Source organism: Orycteropus afer, unplaced genomic scaffold, assembly GCF_000298275.1.
Source record: "Orycteropus afer afer isolate SDZICR_OR568_19922 unplaced genomic scaffold, OryAfe1.0 scaffold00375, whole genome shotgun sequence".
Lineage (NCBI taxonomy): Eukaryota > Metazoa > Chordata > Mammalia > Tubulidentata > Orycteropodidae > Orycteropus > Orycteropus afer.
Window position 1 is genome coordinate 2,016,631 of NW_006921962.1, and position 12,388 is coordinate 2,029,018.

A 12,388-nucleotide genomic window follows, 5' to 3' on the forward strand; every position below is an offset into this window, starting at 1 on the left:
TCCGAGGAGTGGCTGGTGGGTTTGAACTGCCAGCCTTCTGGTTAGCAGTCAAGTGCCTTAGGCACTATGCTACCAGAGCTCCTGTAAAAAGTTTTAATAACCTGGAAAAAGATTTTTGTCATTAAGTTTTAATAACCTGGAAAAAGATTTTTGTCATTAAGTACCTAGCTGAATGCTTTATTGTGTGCATCTTTCTTTCCTATTCTCAAAACTCCATATTCCTTGTGTTAAATAACAAAAAGGAAAATCACAAAATTATTAGCAATATAAAATAGATTGGTTTTGTGAAATTGAAGAAGCTGAATGTGTCTACCATAAATAATAACTGACCAGGAGAATTTTAATTTTGGCAATAACTGCAAGAATTAAATTTAAACACAAGTTTTGGGGAAAAAAAAATAGAAGAAAAATAGCTGAAATATTTTGCAATATGGATTATTTTGACATTGAAATACTTACATATCAAAGTCAAATGTCTTCTTTCTATATTCACTCAATGTCACATATTAAGTAGCCATGAAAAGTGGAAAGATACATAGGAAATGGTCTCCTTGTTCACAGTTCCACAAAAGAGTTATAAACAATTACAATGTAATGTGTTCAGTACTTTAAAAACAAGTTTTTGGGAGATAGAAGTGGAAAAAGATTTATGAAAACTTCATAAAAGATTTGGATGTGAAACAAAGAAAAAAATAGCTGGTCACTGATTGAAGAACACAGAAAGGACAGTAAGAAGGAATAGCAAAGATACTAGAGCATAAAAGAGAAAAAGTAAGGTATGTGCAGGGAATACAAATCCAGATGACAGATGACTTTGTAAAGCATGTTAATAGGTTTGGTTTTTACAGTGCAAGCAAACAGAACTCTATCAAAGATTTTAAGCAGGGGAATGAGATGGTCAGATTGGTGTATGAAAATAGGAACAGAAACACCATTAAGATGACTTTTGTTATAATTTAGGAGACAAATATTAAAGGTCTAGATTTAAAGTCTCTGGGTGTTGCAAATGGTTAATGAACTCTGCTGATAACTGAAAGGTTGGTGGATCAAGTCTACCCAGAGGCACCTTGGAAGAAAGGCCTGCTAATTTTTTCTGAAAGAATCAGCCATTGGAAACCATGTTGTTGTTGTTATGTGCCGTTGAGTCGGCCCAGACTCATAGCGACCCCTCCTTGGGTTTTCCAGGCAGTGTCACTATGGAAATAGATTGCCCCATCTTCCTTCTGAGGAGAGGCTGGTGGGTTTGAACCGCCAGCCTTCTGGTTAGCAGTCAAGTGCCTTAGGCACTATGCTACCATATAAGGTACAATTTCTATGCTGACACATATAGGGTCACCATGAGTTGGGGCTGACTCCATGGCAACTGGTTAAATTCAATAGTATTCAGGTATTGACTTGTGAGGGGGTGGCTAGAAAGAGTTAAGAATGATTCCCTGATTTCGGGCTTGGAAAACTAGTTGAATAGTGAGGCAATATGTTGAAGTATGGAACACACAGGGAGGAAAAGATTTGCAGTGGGGTAGGGACAGAGGGCTGTTTGAGATGTCTGAGGAAATATAAGTGACCTTACCGATGTACAGGTCTAGAAGAGAGAGATGTCTTAAATTACCAATTTGGAAGTTTCAGGAACCTAATTTAGAAGACTTTGAACAGAATATAACTAATTTCAGAGAAGTATAACCATCATGTCTAGAATAAATTGTATTCATTTCCTCTAGTGGCAGCAGGCTAGAGCCTATTCTAAACATGTCCTGCCATCAAATGGGCTTCTTTCCATCTTGGATTATATTTTTCTATTTATTTATGGCTAACTTATCTCTTCCTATCAGCATATAATAGCTTCCGTATAAGAAGAGTTTCTGTGTCTATCACTATAGCATTCATCACATTGGAATGCATTACATCGAGTTTAGAATAAATTAAGGAAAACAATAGAATATATAATAACTTATTAACAACTTCTTATTTAAAAAATTAAGGCATGCTTTGACCTCTAGTTTTCTTTCTTTTTAGATCATAAAGCAGCATTCCTTAGAAACTTCTTTGATGAAGCATGTTTTGTTGATTTTTTTTTTTTTTTTTTTAACCTAACAGATGTTTGGGTAGTTAAAATTCCTCATGAGTATGGTATCCTGTGGTTTTCACAACCTAAGTGTTACCCCAGGAATTTTCCTTTCTTGCTGTCTCCAGTGCTGGTGGTCTATAGGAGATGCACATTATGAGAGTCCCATTTCATTCCATACTAATTTCACACCCCCTCTCCTTTAAAGTTGTACATCCTTAGCATGATAAGTACCTATTGTGACCAGAGACATTTAACTTCTTTCAATTTTTATCTCCCAACACACAACTCAGACTACTTTTGAGTATAAGGATAATCAGAAAAATAAGAGATGAGTAACAGAATCTATAAGACTTTAATGTTTTAAGTTAAATATTCCTGCTATTTGTAATTTTTTCTTATATTTGTATCTCTACAGACTCAGCATGAAGTAAAGAGTTATGGCTATTATACAGAGGATTTAAGGAGAAAAACAATTTGGCTTCAATTATCTAAATCAGAGTGAGTGGGAAGAACAGTTAGCTTGATCTGGCTGAATATTGTTTCCCTTTTTTCATTCCATTTTACAGTTGTAGACTCAGATTCAGAGTAAGACAATTTAACTCTTAGCTTGTATCCTGACTTTGCTCCCTGGATCTTCCATTGGTGTTCTTTGTGAGCTCAGGGACAGTCAGTAACAACATATTTTCTTATTTTATAAGCCATTTTAGAATATTTCATATTATTTATTATTCTAAGTGGGTAATCTTTAATTTGAATGATTTAATTGAATCATTTAATCATTTAATTAAATTTTGAATAATTTTATTTTCAACCAGCCATCGATTGCCATATCTTTATTGAGAAGCTCCAGGTTTTCACAGAAGTTATGTATGCTAGTCAGTACTTGGGCACAACTTGATGCCATTAGAACAAAATGCAATTTATATGAAATGATTATCTCTGGTGGTATAATGACTAAGGCATTTGACTGCTATCCAGAAGGCTGGCAGTTCAAACCCATCTGCCACTCCTCCAAAGGAAGTTTGAGCAATCTACTTCCATAGTGATATCGCCTCAGAAACCCAAGGAGGGATCTCTATGAGTCGGATCTGACTTCATGGCAATGAGTTTGGTTTTTGGATGGTTATTATACATTATTATCTTATGAATTACTTTTAAATGCAAATGAATACTTAATTTTCATAATTTTATTTTCTTATATGCTACTATGAAACAACTTTTTACACATTTTTTGAATCAAAGAGAAATAATACAAAACACTAATTTTCTTTACACAGCTTATTTATTATGTTTTCAAAATATCCATATACTTTCCATTTTTTGTTTAAAGAATCAATATCCAAGCATGTCTAGGTTTTAATATTAACTACATGACTGTTCTTTAAGATTTTTATTTCATTGCTCTAGCTTCTTTTATTCTTATACCATATGTTATTTCAGGATGTAAATTATCTCTCAATAATATTTGTATTGCCTTTTTGTGTTCTCTATTAAATTAAATCTCAAGTCCTCTCTCATTGACCTAATAAAATAAAGCTTTCTTTTCCAGTACAACAGTAAAATTCAGAAATTCAACTCTATTTATCCATTAGAAAAATGGCCTTTCATTCTTGAGACTAAAATAAGAGTTAATTCATTTTCATCACTTAAACAATTGAACTGACTTATTAACCCCACTTAGATATTACTGTTCTCCTGAGAAACTAGTAACAGAATAATTCAAGCTTGAAAATACCAACAAAAATCATGATGTTGTCAGGATGCTGAATATATAAATCTTTTTACTTTTTCTCCTTAAACAGTGTAGAAAGGCTATGTTCCAGGTATTCCCAGTAAAAAGAATAAGAAATTCTTTTAATCTTTCTTACTGAACTGCAGAGTAGAAAATGAATTTTCCAGGATAAAGGAAAAGCAAAGAAAATAGGAGAAGTACAAGAAAATCTACTTGAGTTAAATATTGAGACATTTCTTCAGATGTAAATATTCCATGCAGGTAAATTCAAACTGTGGTGAAGAGATACTAAATCCAGAGAGAGAAATATACCAGATAACAGACCAACAGATACTCCATATAAAGGGCCTTAGATTAGTCATCAAGTAAAGGGCTTTTAAGTTGGAGTGAAGAGAAACCAAGATTTCTATCCCCATATTGCACTAAAAACCAGCAAACAAATCACCTGAGATGGGGGTGGGTCTTGGGGGGGGTGAATATCATAGTACAATCATGAACTTAATGGCAATAAAATCTATTTTCAAAAGCTCTCACTGTTCTTACTGACAATGGATTATTTTTAAAGTACCCCATCATTTCTTTAGACCTGAATGAGCAAAATGGAGCTGTAAGGAGAAGTAGACAACAGAATCCGGAAATAGCCAAATTCTGTTGAGTTCTAGTGAGTGGGTCATAGACCTAATAAAAGAGTAAGAAGTAGGAAGAACAATGGGGAAGGAAAGACATTCAAGTAGAAAGACCCACATTTTCATAACTGAAAATGCTGGATTATTTAAAATGCAACTTCCCACTTTTTTTTTTTTTTTTTACCAGCTTCTGAACTGATCATGTTATATGCTATTTCCTGATAATTAAAAGTCATCTATAATACTGTCTCTGGAGTACCTGCATGAGATGATGCATTTAGAAAGTTTACTTCCTGGCTCAGTATAATAGGCAGAAGCAGGTACAAGCCAAATGAAATGTTCACTAGCAGCAAGATGGGAACACTTTGTGGCAGTACACACATAAATACAAGATCTATTTTAACCAAATGTTCCAAAGTAGTTGCTCACAGGCCAGATTTGGCTTACAAGTGTGTTTTGTTTGAACAACTAAAGGTTTTTGAATTTTCAAAAATAACTTGCTAGCATTTATAATAAGTATTTCTACATTAAAAACAAAAACCTTCCTGTTTCTGGAAAAAAAAATCTAACAGCATGGGATTTTTATAAGACTTAATCAGCCAAATATGATTATTGGTTACTTCTTTAGACATTTAGGAGCTCTAGTGGCACAGTGCCTAAGGCATCTGACTGCTAACCAGAAGGCCAGTGGTTCAAACCCAACAGCCACTCATTGGAAGGAAGACTGGGCAACCTACTTCCATAGAGATACCACCTCAGAAAACCAAGGAGGGATTGCAATGAGTTGGAACCAACTCTATGGCAGTGAGTTTGGTATTTTTTTGGAGTTTGGTTTTTAGATATTCCATTTTCTCTTTAATTGTCTTTAATAGTTTAATTCTCTTTAATTGTTTTTAATAGTTTCTACCATTCCCAATTGCCTTACAGTCATCAGCTTCATTCCTTATTGTACCTGTCTGAACTGTTCAGGCAACTAGCAGTTGCCTCCTGAGGCTTTAAAGGTTGTTCATTCTGTTTTGTTTTTTTTGCCAAATCTTCACTTGTAGTTTCACTTATTTCTTCTGGTTGAACCAACTAATATCCCTCCTTCTAGTTGTATTATAATCTCTAGACACCTATGTTTCTCTATTTCCTAGATAGGTAGATTATTATAGATACTTCTCAAAATCAATAAGTAAAAAATAACCATACTTATTGACTAATCCCAACTCAAACTTGATTCTTCCCATTGTCCTCTTCTGTTTTATGGTACTGTCATCCTCTTCATCATTGGAAAACAATTACCTCTCCCTTACTGACTCAAACCAAAAACCAAACACTGCTATCAAGTCAATTGTGACTCACAGTGACTCCCATTGGGTTTCCAAGATTGTAAATGTTTAAGAAAGCAGACTGCCTCATCTTTCTTCCATGGAGCAGCTGGTGGGTTCCAACCACTGACCTCTTGGATGGCAGCCAAATGCCTTAAGCACTTCACCACCACATCTCTTTCCCTTACCTTCTACAGTTAATTTCATCAAGTTTCACAACTCAAGAAATATTCATTGAGTGCCATGAGGTGTCAGGCACTGTTCTAGGCAAAAAGAAAATAGCAATGATCAAACCTGACTCTAAACACAAACAACCAAATAAATAGAAGAAAGTGATCAGACAATGTTAAGTGTTAGTTAAAACAGGTGACTGTTTTGGTTACCTTGAGCTGTTCTGGGAGCTCTGGTGGAGTAGTGTCTAAAGCATTTGACTGCTAATAAGAAGGCTGGCAGTTCAAACCCACCAGCCACTCCTCAGAAGGAAGATTGGGCAATCTACTTCCATAGAGATACCACCTTGGAAACCCAAGAGGGGTCACTATGAGTTAAACTGACTCAACAGCAGTGAGTTTGGTTTGGTTTTTTGTGCTGTTCTAACAGAAAATGCCACAGGCGGAGGACTTAAACAACAGGAGTTTATTCCCTTACAGTTTTGAAGGCTAGAATTCCGAGTTCAAAGTGACAAGCTCTAGGGGCTGGGTGAAAGCCCCTTGACCTTGGGTTTCAGCTCTGCCTCTTGCTTCTGGCCCTCGCAGCTGAAGGCTTTCCTCATTCAGGCAACTGCTGGTTGCTGAGGCTGACAAGCCCAAGGTCAACAGGTAAAAAGGCACAGTCCCAAACCACATGGCAGGCCATTGATTCAAGTCCATGAATCGTCCCAAGATTGGCAGACAACATGGCAGGCTGCAGAATGATGACTCGGCTACATGCAGGATTCAAGAGTGCCGAAAGCTGCAGACCTTTCTCAAGGCTTCTCCTCATGTACTGGAAGCAGACCACATCCCTAAGGCAGCTACTCAGCTGCTCCAGTAGATTCCACCTTGGAGTTAATTACCAGTCTCACTATGGAGAATAACTACATCCAGCTGCCTAGCCACTCACCAGGCCCGGCCAAGCTGAGACATAACCTTAACTACCACAGTGATGTTACAGAAAATTACTGCATGGCTATTTTAGATTGGTGGTCAGGAATATCTATCAGAGCAGTGATCATTAAAGCCAACGTCTACAGGATGAGAAGTTGCTCCTGTAAATGTGGAGGTGAAAGAACTTTCTAATCAGAGAAACAAGTAGTAAAAAGGGCCAAGTTTTAGAAAGAATTTAGTGTGTTGTTCAAGCATCAGAAAGAAATCCAGTGTGAATGGAAAGTAATAGTAATAAAAAAATGGTGATAGATGAGATTAGATAGTTAGGTATGAGGCAGGTCATGCAGAGTTTTTTAATCATGTTAAGAAATTTAAATTTTATTCTAACTGCAATAAAACTTCAAGGGATGGATTTAAGCAGGGAAGGGACATCATCTGATTTAGGTTTATAAAAGATCAGTTTGACATCTTGAGAGGCCAGTTAGATCGGTGCAGTGTTATCAGAAAATAAAGGGTTGGACTAATACTGTGGCAACGCAAATGGAGAGAGTTCATAGATGGAGTAGTTGAAAAGAACCATTGCCAGATTTCATAAGGAAAGAGATACTGTTCCAATTTTTCATTTGTGCAACCAAATGAAGAGTGGTGTATCTTATTATTATAAAGAAGACTGGAATATAAGAAGATTTGGTGTTTAGATCATATTAGTTCTGAGAAGTATATTTAATATGTGTGCTCAATGGTGTCAGTTGGTCAGGTAAATATGCCAATTGGGAGTTCTAGTGAGCAGTCCAAAACCAAAACCAAATTCACTGCCATCGATCAAGTCGATTGTGACTCATAGTGACCCTCTTGGGTTTCCAAGGTAGTAAATCTTTACAGAAGTAGATTGCCCAGTCTTCCTTCCATGGAGTGGCTGGGCAGTTTGAACCACCAGCCTTCTGGTTAGCGGCTAAATGCCTTAGACACTACATCACAAGAACTCCTAAGAGAGAAGTCAGGGCTAGAGAAATACACTTGAGAATAATCAGTACATTGAGAGACTTTAAAGTTATGGGACAGGATGAGGTCGGCTAAGGTAAGATCCCCTAGAGTTGTGTTGTGTGTTGATAAAGAAGAGGAAAAGACAGATGTAGGGACAGTAAAACACTTGGAATTCAAAAAGAGGAGGAGAAGCCAGAATTGGAGACTAACAGCTACCAGGAAGGTACAAGAAAAATAAGGAGTGCAGACTTTACAGAAATCAAAAGTAAAGTGCTACAAAGAGGAGAGGATGTCAGTTTTGCTGACCACCGAGTTGCCTGAAGTCTATCTCAAATGTTGTACTGAATTAACAAACATTTATTGGACATTTCCTATTACAAATCTGATGCCATGTGCTCTAGGGCATGGTAACAAGAGATACATTTAGTGATCTAGAAAATAGAAGCTCTAAATCAAAGTTTATTTTACCATCTATAAAGGCTGAAGACAGCATGATTTTGTCACTGAACATCCTTGTATGTGTGTGTGCATGAATGTATTTATATAGTATATTTAATGCTCTGTATTAAATAAGTGTAGAGTATACACTTATACTATAAGTATATTTAATATAATAGTATATTTAACGCTCTGTATTAAATAAGTACTGAATAAGTGTCAATTTTTTTTCAAGAAAATATGATTTGGATTTGAAAGTAATCATCTAGTAATAGTCTCAGACTTGAAATTCTATGCAAAAACATCCCTCTTTCTCAGAGAATTTTATTAGCAATAAAATAACTTCTATCGTAAATCCTAGAGGGGCTCTGGTGGTGCTGTGGTTAAAGTATCAGGCGGTTAACCAAAAGGTTGGCAGTTCACACTGAGTAGCCACTCTGTGGAAGAAAGTTGAGGCAGTTTGCTTCTGTAAGGATTTACATCCTTGGAAACCCTACAGTGCATTTCTACTCTGTCCTTTAAGGTGACTATGAGTCAGAATTGACTCAGGAATGGTGTTATTTATTTATTTATTTATTTATTAATCATTTATTGTAAATCCTGGTATCTTTACAAATTTAAAACAATCTCTGGGTTTTGTATTCTAGGGAGAAACAGTAAGTGAAAATTGGTTAAAAAAACACCACAAAATCACCATATTGTCAAGATTTTTTTTTGCAAAATAGGATGATAGTAACCTAGGTCCTTTTTTGGAAGGTTTATGTGCACTGGCATTAAGATGGGTGATGTGCTATACCTACTTGAAATTTTGTCTGGGGTGCTGGGGGCAGGTAAGATATCTCAAAGAGAGTACAACAACTCTTCAGGGCGCTAGCTTAGAGTATTTTGTTGTTGTTGTTGTTGTTGTTGTATATTTGCTTTGCATGGAAACCATTACAATTGTATGTACATAGTGCCCATAATAAGTAATAATAGAAATTTACTTACTTAATTACAGTTAATGCTCTTAGATCTAAGTAAACAGAGAAATCAGTTAGTTTTAAAACATAAAACTAAAGATCCCAGTGTTATTTTTATCCACATTTTGAGTGATTCCTACAGAAAAAAACATTTAAAGAGCATTTTCTTGACTACAAATGTCCTGAAAAATGTGTAAGTGACAGAGTAATTTTAAGAGATTATCTTGTGCTTTTCTGTATGTTTTCCTTCTCCTCTTCTCATGCTGAGAGTTGGGCCCTTAGTGTTTCTTTGTGTAGAATTTTGTCTTGGGGAAAGGCATAAGTTGCTTGCAGATGGATCTGTCTGGGTTATCACACAAGCACACATTTGTGTGAATGTGTGTGAATGTGTGTTCATTTGTGTGTGTAAAACCCTGAAGTCACTGAAAAGATGATAAAACCTGGTTTAGAAGCAGCAGAGCTTCCAGAAAGGAAGGGAGAATGTAAGCACAGACCAAGCAAGGGCACTAGATGGCAAGCAGTATGGCCTGATGACAGATCACAAGACAGGCTTCCCACAGTGATTTGTTGCAATATAAGAACCTAGGGCATTGGCACAACTCTGGGAGTTTAATAAAAACCTTATCAGGATGAAACTAAATTAGTTACTTACGGCCAGGCAGGGTTTGTGCAGAAATCCAGTCTGAAGCATTGCTATAGCCAGCATTGGTGCTGGCAGCCACTTGGAACCTATACCATCTAAATTTCTGTAATCCATATATCGTCTCTTCAGTTAGGTCAGCTTCATATAGGTATTGCATTTTTTGATATTCAACACATTCCTCAGATTCCCATTCTCTGCAATGTTGAGCACGAAGTTGTATAGTAATCTTGTAATTTTGGAAGTAGCCAAGGATAGTGTCAGGTCGTATCCATGTCAATGTTGCACTAGTTGACTGAATGTTAGAAAAAGCAATATTTTTTGGACTACTGGGAACTAAAAATTAAAAGAAAAAAGTTTAAAAAATTAGAATTATCAAACTTTTAAAAAAATTCTGTGTATAAAACAAATGTAAATATATACATGGAGATTTCAATATGTAATAAATATTGAACACCAAGTGAACAGACAATTTGAAATTTCACTAAAGATGAGTATCAGTTGGAAGACACAAGAAGTCCTAAAATCAGAGCAGCCTACACTGACAAATTTAAGTGGCTGTTATAACTAGCCAGGTAAAGCTTTTGAGATGGTATTAATGGGAACTACTCTTACCATCCTAGTACAAGCATTGAAGCAACAGAAGGAGGAAAAGAGATTTAAAAATATTATGTTGTAATTCAACTATGGGAGATCTCTAGTTAGTACTGTACATAGATTAATATTTCCAGACTTAAAGAACTGAACCATAAGGTGATACTTCAGGGACCAGTTGTTCAAAAGAGTAAAAGCCAAAACTATCATGATTTTTTTTTAAATTTCCCATCTTGCTTCCAAATCTAATTATAAGGGGCTTATATAAATATTAACTTTGCCTTCAGATACAAGCAAAAATTTTATTACCACAAAACAAAACTTCATGCTCATATAATTCTAAATAATTTCTGCAATATAGTTTGTTTTCAATATTCAGTTCCCAAGAAGGACATTTTTTATATTTAAACATCTTGATCTCAGTAACTAAACTCACAGCCATCAAATTGATTCTGACTGATAGTGACCTGCAATGTGTTTCCAAGACTGTAAATCTTTATGAAAACAGACCACCTTATCTTTCTTCCACAAGAGCAGCTGATGGGTTCAAATCACCAACCTTGTGTTTAGCAGCCAAATGCATTAACCACTACACCAGCAGAGCTCCTTTGAAACATCTTGATAGACTCAAGCAAGTTGTATATATAGCAAATATTAATTTGGGAAACAAATTCAGATAAATAAGATTTACTGAATTAAAATTTTACATAATTACTTTATTTTATCTTTCAACTATGTAACAGCTTATCAAAACCTTTTCTATAACATTATCCAGCACGTTGATATTAATACATGTTCATTACCTTCTGTCATATGGCCCTACTTGTAAGAATTTTCAGCAGTAGGAATGTAAAATTGTACAGCCACTTTGGAAAATAGTCTGGGAATTCTTCAAGCCATTAAACATAGAGTTGCCACATGAATCAGCAATTCCACTCCTACTTATAGTATCCAAGAGTAATGGAAACATATGTCCAAAGAAAAATTTATACAAAAATGCTTATGGCAGCATTATTCCTACTAGCCAAAGGGTGAAAGAAACTCAAATGTGCATCAACTGATAAATGGATAAACAAAATGAAATATTATTCAGCCATAAAAAGGAATGCTAAAAAAAAAAAAAAGCCATATGCTACCATATGGATGAAACTTGATGCAGCATTGGAATTCCCTGATATGGAATTAAAAAGAATTATATTTAGGTATCTTCAATGAACTGAGAGACAGATCGAGGAAAACACAGGGAAAACTCCAGAACAAATTTGAAAGACAATACAAGAACAAAATGACAAAATAAATGAAATATTAGAAATGATTCTAAATCTACAGATACAAATCTGGAAGATTAATACTAAATTTTCAGAAATAGGTAAGACATTGAATGGGCAAAGGAGCAGAATTGAATCAATGGAAGACAGAATTAGGGAGATTGAAGGCAAATACCTGAATACTTCTTAGGAAAGGGGTAAATCAGAAAAAAGGTCGAAACAAAATGAAGAAAGCCTAAGGTTCATATGGGATGCCATCAAAAGGAATAATTTAGATGTAATTGGAATTCCAGATCAGGAAAAGAAAAATAAAATCACAGAGAAAATTGTCAAAGATTTGTTGGAAAAGAACTTTCCTGGTATGATGAACGATGAGAATATATCCAATCAGAAAGCCCAAAGAACCCTAAACAGGATAGACCCCAAAAGAAAATCACCCAGACATATCATCATCAAACTTACCTAAACCAAAGACAAAGAAAGAATCATGAGAGCAGCATGGGAAAAACGAAAAGTTACCTACAAGGGGCAACCGACTAAGCTCGGATTTCTTGACAGAAACCATGCAGGCATGAAGACAATGGGATGGTACATATAAAACACTGAAAGAGAAAAATTTCCAACCAAGAATTATGTACCCAGAAAAATTGTCCCTCAAATATGATGGTGAAATTAGGACATTTCCAG

The 12,388-nt window shown here is 35.5% G+C and overlaps 1 protein-coding gene across 1 annotated transcript in view; it reads right to left on the reverse strand.

Moving 5' to 3' along the window:
- The window catches only part of PTPRQ (protein tyrosine phosphatase receptor type Q), a 332,616-nt gene that overhangs the window by 118,011 nt on the left and 202,217 nt on the right, over window positions 1–12,388 (reverse strand). Inside the window, exon 23 of the mRNA XM_007953173.1 lies at window positions 9,852–10,175. Within this exon, the coding sequence (XP_007951364.1) occupies window positions 9,852–10,175 (324 nt within the window). The remainder of the gene's footprint in view (window positions 1–9,851; window positions 10,176–12,388) is intronic.